Consider the following 15,683-nt stretch of genomic DNA (forward strand, 5'->3'; position numbering starts at 1 on the left):
TTGATTATTAGAAAGAGAAAGTGACACCAGGTTAAATAAAAGGAGGAAGGGAAATAAATAAAACATGGATTCATCTCAAATATATTTCTGTTTTGTCACAGAATTATTTTAATGCTCAATAGATCCAAGGCACTCAATCACAATGCAAAGTAAATGCCGTGAAGAGATTATATTGAAAATCTTGCTGAATGCTCTTGGCTCCAACAAATATTTGGAATAAAATTTATAGTTTTACTGCTATGCAGTGCCAATGATGTGGAGCACACAGCATTGTTTCAGTACTCCAGACTGGATCTGACAATGAGTTCATCAACATTTCCCTTGAGCGTAACATGAAACCTTGGTGGTGACGGGTGAGGCAGCCATGTAGCCTTCTTGGAGGTTGACGGAGGTTCCACACTGCCAATGAGTTAAGAATGCTTCATGCAAACACGGATGACAGGCAGGGATACAAGCCCAGTCACACTTACCAAACCTTTCAGATAGGAGGCCCAAAAATGAAGACAATGGATGCTGAAAAATGAGGAATTTTGCTTGTTTATGATGCCTGTCTTTCCCAAGTCCAGCAAACAATTCAAGAGGAAAATCCACCCATTGCCCTCAGGTAAGTGTGTGCTCTTTATATAAGTCCTATAATGTTCTTATCCGGTTACAATATACAGAAGTTAATTTGCAACATTTATGTAATGTAACACTGCTTCAATTCAGCTGCTTATACAGTTGTCAGACCAGCCGATCCAATGAATATGATAACTTGTGCTAAAATCTGATTGGGAATCAATAAAGACATCAGTTATAAGTTACCCAGCCACTGTTTCTTTTTCCATTCTTATGATTTAACCCCAAATTAGTGCAAAAACTATAATCCCCACTGATTCTCTCCGTAACAGTCTTATTTTTTAATCTGTTTTTTTTCCCTCCTGCCATCTACTGTATTCTGTGCTTTTGTTAAGTTCTTTCAATAAAGAAAAAAGTGGTCTGGTCATTGGCGCTCTGCTGTTTGCTGGGTTGTAAATGAGCAGTTGTGTTTTTATATTACAAAGAGTTTGAGTCAAGGTTCAAAGTTCCTTTTATTGCCACATTAAAATAAAGTAATATGCCTGATACACTTCAACTTCTGTCTGCTGTGAGGCAAACAAAGAGTCGCCACGAGCATTGCCTGGCACTCTTTAAAGAGAGAGAGAAGCAAAAGAGGATCCCTTCAGAGTCACTGAGTGTCCGGGAATTCACGTTCAACACTCCCGCAGCCTCTTCAGCTGCACAGACTCCAGTTCAAACCACTGGCACGTTGAAACATCCTTATATTGGGAAAAGTGGTTAGAAATGTAAGTCGTCTTTGCGTTGTGTGAATGATTGGTAGTTCCTACAAGCTGCATTATTTGTTAGTGGAAGTCAATGGAAGGTGTAAGGAAGCTGAATGGCGATTTCAAATTGCTCCCCAGCTCTCACAAAAGGGAAATAATGAGTCTCACTTGCCTTTGCCATATTCTCAAAGATGGGGCGGAGTCTATTAATTCACACAGGTGATGAGAGACCCTTAACTGTCTACAGTGCATCCCTGAAAAATATCTCACCCATTCTTAATGTAACCCTACGGAATGGGAAAACCCTTCACTTCTCAGGGCGGCACAGTTGGTGTAGTGGTCGATGCAATGCCTTTACAGTGCCAGGGATCGGGACCACGCTGTCTGTAAGGCATTTGTATGTTCTCCCCATGTCTGTGTGTGTTTCCCCCGGGGGCTCTGGCCGGATGTAAACTGGGCGACATGGACTCGTGGGCCGAAAGTGCCTGCTACTGTACTTTAAATCCAAATTTAAAGGAATTTAAAAAATTTAATTCTTCTTGCTGAGCCAAGTAAACGTTCCAAGGCAAAAGGTGTACCTGAAGCCTTCAATTATGTACCAACTGATCTTCCATCACCTCTGAAGATGAATGTTCACATGATTTACTATATTATCAGGCCATTCACAATCTGTTGTTATCATGGCTATCTTTTCATTCTTGTGTGAAACATGAAAGTCTGCAGATGCTGTGATTGTAGTAAAAACACAGAAATTCTGGAGGAACTTGGCTGGACCCTCAGCGTCCATCAGAGGTAAAGATACATTACCGAAGTTTCGATCCTGAGCTCAACCTCCCTACCTTCATGCAATTAAATGTGCTAAATTCAATAAAGAATAATTTAATGTTTCTCCAACTTCCTACATGATACAGCAAATCTGAAATTATCTCTGTGTTCATCTTGAAGTTTTCTATCAGAATCCCCAATTTATTTTCAGGAAATAAACCTTTTGAAAAAAAATAATGGTCCAGTGTTATACATTGTCTGACACTGAACGCAATACAAGGTGAGCCCTGTCAGTTTGCCTGTCATGTGAGCCATGTGTGGGTAATTCGGCATGAGGACCACTGTGGTGGCTGAAGCTACAGTGCAGCATTAATGAACTGCTGCCTGCTTGGAGTGCAAAAGAGCCATTCCATTTGCAGCTCATCAGTTTAGACTGACAATGATTTAAAAATACTTCTCTACATTCACAAATTGTCTCAAATTCCCATCCACTCTACATTTTCAATCTCTTCCCTTCTCAGCTCAAGTCAAGAAAAGTTTATTGCCATCCGATTGAACAAGTACAACTTGATGAAACAGTGTTCTCCAGTCCTCGGTGCAAAACATGCAGGCACACAACCTGGCAAGACACAGGTACAGACAAATAATATGGATAGTGTGCAGGACAAATGTTCATGTGCACAAATAAATAATTGTTTCGTAAATATGAGAGTCTTGGATGGTTAGTGCGAACCGTTCCTTTGATTGTTCAGCATTCTCACTGCCCATGGGAAGAAACTGTTCCTCAGCCTGGTGGTACTAGCTCTGCTACTCCTGCATCTATTTCCTAATGGGGGATGGCGTTGTGCTATCCACCGTGCTAACTGTACCGCCCGCTGTTGAATAATCCCCTTCCCTCCGCCTCACTTTGGGGAGGGTGGGGGACATGTTAGCTTTGAATGTTGCACATTCTTTTTGGAAATTTATGAGCTTTGTTGGACTAAAACATTTTTTACAAAGCCTCCAGAAAGCCAGATGTTCAACCTAAACAGCCATTTTCCTTGGGAAATTAGCACATAATTTGGACTGGCCCTCATTAAATCAAAGTTTTCTGTCTTCTGAAGAAGAAGCAAAATATCCCTGCTACTATTTGAAAGAGGAATAGGTGAGTTCTCCTTGGCTCAAACCATCCAGTACGATCCTAACATGAGGATCAGAGGTAGAGAGGGTGAACAAATTTAAGTCTTTGGGAGTTACTATCTCAGGTGATCTTTCCTGGACCCAGCACTGTGAAAAAATTACATCAATGCCTCAACTTGCTCAGGAATTTGAGGAGGTTTGGTAGGACATTGGAAACTTTGGAAAATGTATACAGATGTGCTGACCAGCTGCATCATGGTCTGGTATGGGGCACACAAATGCACTTGAACATAAAGCCCTGCAAAAGGTAGTGGACACAGCCCAGGACATCACAGGAAAAATCCTCTCCACCTTTAAAAACATCAACAGCGAACGCTGCTTTTGGAGAGCACCACAACACCCAACGCACGCTCTGTTTTCACTGCTATCATCAGGAAAGAGGTCTAAGTGCCATAAGACTCACACACCAGGTTCAGGAACAGCTGCTCCCCCTCCACCATCAGATTCCTCAATGACAAACTCAATCAGGGTCTCATTTAAGGACTCTTACTTTTGCACTTTATTGATTGTTTTCTCTCTCTGTATTACATAGTCAGTTTGTTTACATTTACTTCTTTGTTTACATGTCTACAAAGTGGGTTTTTTTGGACTACCAATAAGTGCCTTGTGCGCAGGAAAAATCTCAGGATTGTATGTACTCTTGACAATAAGCTTGAATCTGAAACCCTTCAGCAATATCAGAACAAGAGATTTTCTGGTCACATCATTTTGCAGTTAATGGAATTGCAAGTTCATATTTTACAAATTCCATGCCCCTATTCTTCACAATTGAATGAAGGGGGCTGCGTGTCCAGAGCACATATTTTACATTCTGAGGCCAATTTTCTGTAATACCATCAAACCACAATTATTATGAAGCAAGCACTGAGTTTTTAGAACTGTACAGGCCATTCGGTTCAGTGTTGTGCCAACTGCCTAAAATATCCCCACCTCATAACCGTCCACCCTTTTCAACATCTGCTCACTTGTCAGAAGGCACAACAGTGAATGCACGTCCTGAGAAGACTGAAGTGGGCAAGGCTACAGGCCACCATTATGTCAACATCCTATCAGAACTCTATCAAGAACATCCTGACCGGCTGCATTACCGTGTGGTACAGTTGCTGCAGAGAAACGGATCGGAGGTCAATCCACAGGACCACAAGAGTGGCAGAGAGGATCACTGGAGTCTCCCTCCCACCCATCCCCCTCCCCCCATCGATGGGATCTGAAGAGGACATGCAAAAGCATTAAGGACCCCATCCACCCTGCACACATCTTTCAGCTGCTCCAGTCAGCAGAGAGATACAGGAGCACCTCCAGACTGAGTGCAGTGAGAATGCTGAACAATCAAAGGAACTGCTCACACTAACCATCCGAGACTCTTATATTCATGACACAATATTTATTTATTTGTATAGATGAATACTTGTCCAGCATATGTGTTGTTTGTCTGTATCTGGGTTATGTCTGGCTGTGCATCTATGTTTTGCACTGAGGACCAGAGAACACTGTTTCTTTGTGTTGTACTTGTGCAACCAGATGACAATAAACTTTAACTTCTTAATTACATGTATTCTCTTAATAGATCCTATTGCACTTACCTCCACCATTGTTGCTGGCAGCACATTGCATACACCCACCCCTCTGAGTGCGTAAAACATACTGCTTGCACCCTCCCTGCATTTGCTCCCAAGCATCTAAAAATGATGACCCCTCATGTTAGCTGTTTCAACCCTGGCCAGTTGAAATATCTGGTTTGTGTTTTTTTTTGTGGCACTTCTTTCTGTAACATTAGACTGCAATGTTTTAGGTTAGTTTGGCACTGAAAGAGCTCATTGGCTCATCTAGACTATGCCAAACCTTTCATAGCCCGTCCCAGTTAGTCCAACTTATTCTTTCTCCATGCAGATTTTTTTCTTCTTTTATATTCTCTTATGTCACTTATAATTCTTGGGCAATCATCTTTAATTAGTTAAAAATGGATAATCATAACCAAAATGCAATTACTTGGCTGTGAAGCACTTTGGACACTCATGAACAATTCTGTGTAGAAATACAATTTTGATTGATCTTTTCTCCCCAATATTTCCCAGAACTCTAATAGAATCCAATTGTGTTTGATGAAGGTGAAGGAATATACTGTCTTGTGAAAATCAATGCATTAAGGTGAAATGAAAATTGGTGCATGCAGCAAATGAAAAATGCTAGTGCAAAAGAAAAACTATCCTTTAAAAAATAATTTGGTACACGCATGTTGCTAAAATTAGACTTTAGAAATAGTGAAAAATGAGCGATTGTCTGTTCTACACATTTATCTTTTTCTATAGAATTCTGTAGCCCCAGAGGAGTTTGAGAGCAAAGGAACAGAGGATTCTGCTTAGCTGATCCATTCTGACGTTCATACCTCACACAAGTCTCTGCTTGTTTCCCCACTTTATCTAATCCAATTATCCTCTTTTCTGCTCTTTTTTTCAGATTTATCTCACTTCTTCTTAAAAGGTTGAATTCTATTTAACTCAATTATTCTAGATGATAGCGTGTTACTCATTCTAACTATTCTCTGGACAAAGATCTCCCAAATTCATTACCAAATGCATTGTTGAGCTCCCCACCCCACCACCACCATATTCGTGAAGCATGTTTCAAGTCCCTGCACAGCCTATACAGATGTTGAAGCAAGTTTTATTTTGTCTTGCTTTCCACAGGTAATCCAAAAACTTTGCTGATTCGCCTCCATAATGTCTGTGAAAAATTTATTTCACCTCTTGTGTTTAATACATTTGCTGCATCATCAACCTCACCAGTATGTAAGTTAAATAAAATAGCATAATTTGCATGTTCTTGGCTATATTTTGCTATTTGAACAGGGATCTTAATGCAATTGAGAACTATATTGAGGTTGAATTATAGACATGGGTCTGGTTCAGTGTTAGGGTAAAGAATAGGAATAAAAATATCTGATAACTAGGAACTCTGGAGATGGGATAGTGTGGGAGTGGTTAAAAGTAGAGCAGTTTGTTTATTGGTTATCTTGAATGAATGTTGCTATGGCAACAGAATGGCACTCAATCCACTGAGAAGATTTAGGGAGAATAAGATTACAGTGACTTAGATTAACTGGCCACATTAAGAATAAAAGTAACAGTCGAACAGGCAGGTTGGTTTGGATAGAATATTATTTTTGTCGAGCAAAGAAACTCAAGCAACAACAATCTTGTGAAGGCTGAACCACAAATTGGATCCCGTCTGTCTCCACTGCAGCTGACCAGATATGTGCTCAACAGAAAGTTAATGACTACCTGCCAGACCAGTATTCAGTCAATTGCGTGGTAACCATATGTAACCTCCTGCGGGGCTACAGCTCTTCGAGTTTCCTGTGCTTGACCAAGTTAGGCCTCTTGAGAATCCCTGATTTTAATTGCATCATTGTTTGCGGCTGTCCCTTCAACTTAAATTAAATTTGACATACAGCATTTTAACAGGTCAATTTGGCCCTACAAGTCAGTGCTGCCCAAATTACACCCCATTAACCTACACCTTGGTATGTTATTGAAGGGTGGGAGGGAACCAGAGCCCCTGGAGAAAACCCATGCAAACATGGGAAGAATGTACAAACTCCTTAAAGATAGTGAAGGATTCGAACCCAGGTCCGGTCCCAATCGCTGGTGCTGAAAAGGCATTTGGCTAGTCAGTACGCCAGAAGTGCTGCCCAATTACTGAGCTTTTATCTCTATATTTTCCTTTCTAAGACTCTGGACCTCTTTCCCATTTAATATGCATCTGAGAGGCTGCTATTTTAATCCATGTCCTTGGTTATTTGTCTTCATATTGTCTCAAAATAATAATTCTTATGTGCAAAAAATTCAACACTGTGCCAACTAAATTGGAAATGTGCTAAGTATAGACAGAGGGTATCCACTGAGAGTAGGTGAGATACAGAGGGTTAAGGGTAAAAGGGGAAATGTTTAGTGGGAACATTGTGGGAGGGGTTCTTCACACAGCGAGTGATGGGAGTGTGGAGCGAGATGCCAGCTGAAGTGGGGAATGCGGGCTCAATTTTAATATTCGAGATGATTTTTTTAGACAGGTATGTGGATGGGAGAGGTATGGAGTGCTTGGGCTGTGTACAGGTCATTGGGACAAGGCATAAAAATCGATTGGCATAGACTAGAAGGGCCAAAAGGCCTGTTTCTCTGCTGTAATGGCCTATGATTCTCAGTACATTTATGATCTCTCATCTGCTCCAGTTGTTTCTCAGGATGTTGTCAAATGTACATTGCAATATTTTCCTCCCCCGCTCTTATAAATTGTTCTCTGAACCTGCACTATTTTTGTGAAGTAACAAGTAATGATTTCGAGGTAATCATGTGTTGCCAAGTTTCAGTTACTTGAATTATTTTTGAGAGATTGGAGTGAAACTGGATACTTATATCTAAACATAAAAGATCTGAATTCAGTTCACTTGCATTCACAACCTCTGGATGCCAGAAAGCCATGTACAACCAGGAATTACTTTTGAAGTGTTGTCACCCATCGTGTGTACAAAATATGGCAGCTAATTAGTTACTGCTAGCTCCCCAAAGCAGCAATCTAATAATAACCAGATAATTGGCTTTACTGATGTGCATAGAAGGATAAGAATTGGGCAGGAGACTTGGGGAGTTCTCTGCTAACTTCATTTGCAGAGGTACTCCTTGGATATTTGTCCTCTTGGGAAAGCAAAGAGAGCATTATTGTATCAGAAAAGCTCATGGTACATCCTCAGTACTGCACTGAGGATGTGCAGCTCGATTTTCAGGCTCCTATCTTCAAGATAGAATTGGAATTCACCATCTTCTGACTCAAAGATAAGTGATACTAATGGCCAATGCTCTTTTTACTGATGTCAGCTATCTGCAGGGCAAGGGAAGTGAGCAATTCAGAACCTTATTGCATTATGCCTTCAGCCTGAGAATAGAACTAAATAAAACTATATGAGCTGAAATGACATTAAATAGAGTAAAACCCCCAGTTATCGGCACCTATTGGGATTAGTGGATGCCGGATGAGTGTATTTTCTGGCTGCTTGAGATTGTGTGTCGCATGATTGACGAACTAACAGTGAGGCCCACTAGTTATAAACATAAATTTTTTACTTATTTATTTTCCTTCCAGTTGCTTGAGGTTACATGTTGCTTGAGTTCCAGATAACAGGGGTTTTACTGTCGATGGATGTGTCAACTTATCCAGCTTGATCTTACTCACATGGGATAAACATTGATTGAGGAGTCTATTTTCTCGTCTCGTCAAAATGAGACCGATGTCTGTCATTGTATCCAGCTGTCTCTCAAGTGCTTTCCTGGCTCTCTGGCTCCTTACTTCCTGACTCTGAGGTCCAGTAAATGCAGTGGATGTTTATGGGGATAGTTTTGCATCTGGATCAGAATCAGGTTTACTGTCATGAACATGTGTCATGGAACTTGTTGGTTTTCAGCACCATTATTGTGCATTTCCTTGGCAAAAATGGCTAGAAAGTACATTTGTGTAAAGTAAGGTAGTGTCTGTGGTTAATTGTTCATTCAGAAATCTGATGACAGAGGGGAAGAAGCTATGCTTATACCGTTGGGTGTTTGCCTCCTTTCTAATGGTAGCAGTGTGAAAAAGGTATGGCCTGCTTGGTGAAGGTCCATGAGGATAGAGGCTGTGCTTATGAGACATCACCTCTTGTAGATGTCCTTTATGGAATGAAGACTCATGCCCATGATGGCACTGGACGAGTACACAACTCTTTGTCACCTTTTCTGTCCTGTGCACTGGCGCTTTGTACCAGACAGTGATACAACCAATCAGAATGCTCTTCATAGTACGTCCATAGAAATTTTCAAGAGTCTTTGGTGACATACCAAATCTTCTCAAACTCTTAAGGAAATATAATGGCTGTTGAGGTTTTTTTCGCGATTGGATTGTCAGGAAATCCACAGGATAGATCTTCATAGTCGATGGCACCCAGGAATTTAATGTTTTTATACCCTTTCCACTGTTGACCCCGCAATGAGGACTGGTTTGTGTTATCCTGGTTTTCCCCTTCCTGAAATCCACAATCAGTTCCTTATTTTGAGTGCTTATTGTTGTGACACACAGACTTGCCAAGGCAAATAGCACCTTTGGAAGACTACACAAGAGTCTGGAAAAACAACCAACTGAAAAACCTCACAAAGATTAGTGTATACAGAGCCGTTGTCATACCCACACTCCTGTTCGGCTCCGAATCATGGGTCCTCTACCGGCATCACCTACGGCTCCTAGAATACTTCCACCAGCGTTGTCTCCGCTCCATCCTCAACATTCATTGGAGCGACTTCATCTCCAACGTCGAAGTACTCGAGATGGCAGAGGCCGAGAGCATCGAATCCACGCTGCTGAAGATCCAACTGCGCTGGGTAGGTCACATCTCCAGAATGGAGGACCATCGCCTTCCCAAGATCGTGTTATATGGCGAGCTCTCCACTGGCCACTGAGACACAGGTGCACCAAAGAAGAGGTACAAGGACTGCCTAAAGAAAGCTCTTGGTGCCTGCCACATTGACCATCGCCAGTGGGCTGATGTCGCCTCAAACCGTGCATCTTGGCGCCTCACAGTTTGGCGGGCAGCAACCTCCTTTGAAGAAGACCGCAGAGCCCACCTCACTGTCAAAAGACAAAGCAGGAAAAACCCAACACCCAACCCCAACCAACCAATTTTCCCTTGCAAGCGTGTCTGCCTGTCCCGCATCGGACTTGTCAGCCACAAACGAGCCTGCAGCTGACGTGGACTTTACTCCTCCATAAATCTTCGTCCGCGAACCCAAGCCAAAGAAAGAAGAAGAAGAAAGACTCAACTAGCAGATCTGTCTCCCTCCTCAGTGCTACTTCATTGTTGTCTGTGATTCTACTGATAACCGTGGTGTCATCGACGAATTTGTAGATGGCATTTGAATTGTGCCTCAATCATGGATGTAAAATGAGTAGAGCAGTGAACTTAGCACACATCCTTGACGTGCGCCTGTGTTGATTATCAGTGAGGAGGAGACGTTGTTACTGATCCGCACAGACTGTGGTCTTCTGATGAGGATGTCAAGGCTCCGGTTGCAGATTTAATGATGTAATGGAAGGGAAGATTGTGCACGGGGTATCAGAGTTGACTGATTCATTATTGTTTCTTTTCTGCTGTTGCCTAACGTTTAAAAAAAAACACCCAACTTTGTATGTGGAGCATTCTCTGTGAGATCCAAACATTTAAATTGACAGCATTGAGCTGGAAGTGGGCAGAGCAAATGACTCACAGCAAACAATCTTGCAAACAAAATAAATTTATTCAAAAGAAGAAAATTTAAAGAGCAGAGAAAGCAGCTGCCACATCAAATTCTCCCAATAAAAATGAGGGAATTTAAATTTTAAATAAAAGAAAATTTTAGACATACAGCACGATAACAGGCCCTTCTGGCCCACAAGCCTTATGCCGCCCAAATACCCCAAATAACCTACAACCCCTGCTATGTTTTTGAAAAGTAGGAGGAAACTGGAGCACCTGGAGAAAACTCACACAGACACGGGGATTTCAGATTTTAAATTCAGGTTTATTGTCAGAATACACACATAACATCACATACAACCCTGAGATTCCTTTTTCCTGCGGGCCAGGCAGAATTACCACGAACAGACAGTGCAAAAAATAAACTGTACACAGCGTGAACATGTGAACAAACAAAGAATATATAAACTCCTCACAGACAGTGCTGGATTTGCTGACACTCTGTTCTAACTGTGCCACCCGAATTTCTGAAGAAAATTGCAGAGAAAGAAAGCATAAAATGCATTATGCCAGCCGGCTGCTAGCTTTGATTGTCACAGAAATCACTAAATGTACCCTAAAAATGGTTATGTGGACGAGTACACATGTGCAAATTATCTGCACATCCGTTATGTAAACTGCTAAAAATCACGTATGCTTTCTTGATATCTTTGATCAGTTCCCATGTTGACCCCACAAGAGTCTGTGATAGATCATACAGACACCATCTCTTGATGGATTTAAGTAGATCCCCTCAAAGAATGAATAGCCTGCCTCAAGACTACATCTGTGGCTGCTGCCATGCAGTGAACTATTTTTGTAGCGGTGCCAGCAAGAGGCAAAATTATTGCAGTGAGAAAAGTGATACAATCTGCTGCTGGTATGAATGATTGATGATCTGTAATACTAATTAAAATTCAGCCATCTGTATGGTTTGGTTTGAGGATGAAGTGTCTGTTTCAAATGGTATTTGCTTCTGAAATCAGAGCTATTATCAGATACGGCCAACTGACTGGGGAGTGGACAGGGGAGATCGGAAACATTTGATCAATCTCTACTGTAGGATGATGCAGACCTGCATTTGACTCAATCTCACACTTTCTCTTCTGCTCCATCTTTTAGTGTTATATCGAAATGTATGTTAATATTTAGATTTCCATGCAATATATTGGAAGCATCAATCAATTTACGTATCCATTAATTTCTCTCCATTCCCTCTCTTGTCCTCTCGCTATCTCACCCTCCACCTCAGACAGCTCTTGTCAAGATACTAAGTTTGTTTTACTGATATTTCAATGTAGAAGACAACTTGTGTATGACAGCCCCCGGAATTTCCAGTTAAAATGCAAGTTTTGAGAAACACTCGGTTTGTAAGACTACCCCATGAATTACTGCCTCAATAGTCCTTATCAATCATCCCATTGGCTAGTGGAGTGATGCTGCCACAATATTTTAAAAACAAATGACCCAGTAAAGGTTTAAATTGTATTAGCATATTTTAAAGGAGCCAATAGTTGTTCCTTTTAACTGGCCATTAAAATCCTGTACAGAGCTGACGGCAGTCGGACTGGGCAGATGGACCCCTTGGGGGGAGCTCTGAGACTCTGCTGTTAAGGTTTGGATTTTATACTTGGCACGGATAGCTCTGAGACCTCGTTGATCCTGTCAGAGGTTCAGATCTGGAGCTCGGCTGCTGATGGTTTGGACTGGACTCTGTGCAGTTGCAGGTGCTGTGGGAGTGCTGTAGACGAGTTCACGGGCACACGATTACTCTTTTGTTTGTCTTTCTCAGACTGTAAGGGGAGCTTCAGGCAAATTCTGTTGGAGGCGAATCTGCCTGCCTTACGCAAACAAAAATAAATTCCATGTAATATTGCACTGTCTTTATTACATGACCATAAATTGAATTGAATCTTGAAATCTGTTAAGGTTCGTATTTTATACTTGGTGTGGGGGGAGCACTGAGACTTTGCTGCTGAGTTTTGAATTTTATTTTGGCGTATAAAACCCCTGGTTTTAGGATGATGTTTTTAAGATTTAAATACTGTCTTATACACTTTTCAATCTCTTCAGATGGTCATTAAAAAAATGGTGCTGTGTACAGAAAAATCCTTCTATGCCACCAAAACAAGTAGCTGGTCACACTTATTATTTGCAAGGCCTGATTGGTTCACGTGGTTTGCTTGCAAAACAATGGTGATATGATCCAAAGCAGTTCACCAGTGGTAGCACAACTCATTTGCGCTCCAAAACCATGGAGGGGGAGAAGGTACTGCACCGACTTTGTGGAAAAAAATATTAATTTGTAGCCCTATCTCTCAATACATTCATTTTTACAATCTTTTATTAGTTGTGCATTCTTCTCAAGTGTAACTTCTCTGAAACTTTTTTGACAATGGTCATGAAAAAGACTTAAAAAGTAATTTTGTCACGTACTATATGAACCAACCACCATACATCTTCCCATCTCCTCTGCTCTCCGCCTTCTGTAGGGACCACTCCCTTCAAGACCCCTTCATCCACTCAGCTTTCCCCACCAATTGTCCCCTTGGCACCTTCCCCTGTGGCTGCAGGGAGTGCCACACTTGCCCCCACACCACCACTCACGGCCCCAAATAGTCCTTTCAAGTGAAGCAGCACTTCACGTGAACCGGTGGAGGTCATCTACTGCATTCTGTTCTTCCGTTGTGGCCTTCTCTGTATCGGAGAGACTGGGAGATTGCTGACCTGAGCACCTTTGCTCTGTCTCCATTAATGACAGGACCAACCAATCAATTCTGTGCCCCACTCCTGCACTGATATGTCTGTCCATGGCCTCATGAACTGTCAAACCAAGGCCACCCGTAAATTGGAGGAGCAACACCTAATATTCCATCTGGGCCCTCTCCATCCGGACTTCTCTGGTTCCTGCTAACCCACTTCCTGTTCTTGCTCTCTTCCCTATTCCCAGGGCTGGTGCCTCCATAAGGCCAACAGGGCAGTCATCTAGGGTGCAGACAGTTCCAGCCCTTCTTCCTCATGAATGATGTGGTTCTTACTAATGAGCATTAGACTGTTAAAGTGGAGGAAGGAAGTGGTGCAGTGCATGTTGAATGTCACATCAGGTATTGAACCCACCGCTCAGTCTTATCAGCACCCTACCGCCCCCCCCCCACCCCCCGCTCAGCCTAGTCAGCAACTTTCCCACACTCAGCCTGGCCTAGGGTGCAAAATGGGGGTGGGAGGCTCCCTTTCTTCTTTCCTCCAGCTCTTCACACCTTTCCTTCTCCATTCACAGAGCTAGTCCCCCTGCTATGCCCACCCTCCCTTATCCATCGATTACCTCTTACCTGTGCTGCTCCTCCTCCTGATCTTTCCCCTTCCCCGCCACCATTTTATTCAGGTGCCTGCCTATATTTTGTTCTTACTTTGATGAATGGCTCATGAAGGGTGATGGGAAAAAAGGAAGATCAGATTGTTATTTAAATGGAAAGCAATTGCAGCATGACTTGGGAGTGCCTGTGCATGAATCACAAAAGGTTGGTCTGCAGGTGCAGCAGGTTATCAAGAAGGCAAATGGAATGTTGCTCTTCATTGCTGGAGGGATGGAATTTAGGAGCAGGGAGGTTCAGCTGCAACAGTATAAGGTCCTGGTGAGGCTGCATCTGGAGAACTATGTGCAGTTCTAGTTGATTCCAGAGATGAGGGGATAGTCTATGAGGAGAGATTGAATCATCTGGGACTGTACTCGCTGGAATTTAGAAGAATGAGCGAGGATCTTATGGAAACGTATAAAATTATGAAAGGCATAGATAAGATAGAGGTAGGTAAGTTGTTTGAATTTTTGGGGGAGACTAGAACCAGGGGACATAGCCTCAAGACCCTGGGTAGTAGATTTAGATAGAGATGAGGATGTGGTGAATTTGTGGAATTTGTTGCCCATTGAAGCAGTGGAGTCTACCTCAGTCAATCTATTTATCACAAGGTTAGATAGATTTGTATATAGCAGGGGAATTCAGAGATATAGGGAAAAGGCAGGTAGGTGGAGATATGTGTATCATCAGATCAGCCATGATCTCATTGAATGGTAGAGCAGAATCGATGGATCAGATGGCCAACTCCTGCTCCTATTTTTTATGTAAGCCTGAAACAATGGTTATGTATCTAGTATTCGAGATGGCCGAGGTCGACAGCATTGAGTCCACGCTGCTGAAGATCCAGCTGCGCTGGGTGGATCACGTCTCCAGAATGGAGGACCATCGCCTTCCCAAGATCGTGTTATATGGTGAGCTCTCCACTGGCCACCGTGACAGAGGTGCACCAAAGAAAAGGTACAAGGACTGCCTAAAGAAATCTCTTGGTGCCTGCCACATTGACCACCGCCAGTGGGCTGATCTCGCCTCAAACCGTGCATCTTGGCGCCTCACAGTTTGGCGGGCAGCAACCTCCTTTGAAGAAGACTGCAGAGCCCACCTCACTGACAAAAGGCAAGGGAGGAAAAACCCAACCCCAACCAACCAATTTTCCCCTGCAGCCGCTGCAACCGTGTCTGCCTGTCCCGCATCGGACTTGTCAGCCACAAACGAGCCTGCAGCTGACGTGGACTTTTACCCCCTCCATAAATCTTCGTCCGCGAAGCCAAGCCAAAGAAGAATAAAGTACATTGAGTGACTTGTTGAGTTTCTCCAGCATTGTTTTTACTTGAAAAGTAATTTCATGGCTGGCGCAGTACAAGGATATTACAATTGACCATTTCTTTTATGTTACTCAATCCCAGACTGTACGTTATTCAGTCAATCCCAGACTGTGTCCTCCCATTTGTTTTCAGTCTGACTGATCTGTGCTTGCTCCGAGATTGCTCACCTACTCTCAAGCAGTCTGCTGTCTGCTGTCTGCTTCATTCCAGATGGCCTCCTCACTTCCAGACCATCTGCTGACAGGCTGCTCCTGGATGTTCTTCTCTGGCTGCCTGCTCCCCACCTCCTGGGCTAGTCTTCCTTTGTTTCCAACATTCCTGAGCCTCAGTACCTCATCTATTTTTAGCTTTGTTTTATTTTCACTCTAATTCCTGAGACAGTATACAGTAAAGCCCCTGGTATCTGGCACCGAGGGGCATTGGTAGATGCTGGATAAACACATTTTACTGGTTGCTTGAGTCTCCTAGA

General features: G+C 42.6%; 1 protein-coding gene across 1 annotated transcript in view; it reads left to right on the forward strand.

Moving 5' to 3' along the window:
• LOC138736290 (protein transport protein Sec24B-like) overlaps window positions 1-15,683 on the forward strand; it is a 63,290-nt gene that overhangs the window by 3,238 nt on the left and 44,369 nt on the right. Inside the window, exon 2 of the mRNA XM_069885551.1 lies at window positions 102-604. Coding sequence (XP_069741652.1) covers window positions 511-604 — 94 coding nt within the window. The 5' untranslated portion in view covers window positions 102-510. The remainder of the gene's footprint in view (window positions 1-101; window positions 605-15,683) is intronic.

This window comes from Narcine bancroftii, chromosome 6, assembly GCF_036971445.1.
Source record: "Narcine bancroftii isolate sNarBan1 chromosome 6, sNarBan1.hap1, whole genome shotgun sequence".
In the NCBI taxonomy this organism is placed as follows: domain Eukaryota; kingdom Metazoa; phylum Chordata; class Chondrichthyes; order Torpediniformes; family Narcinidae; genus Narcine; species Narcine bancroftii.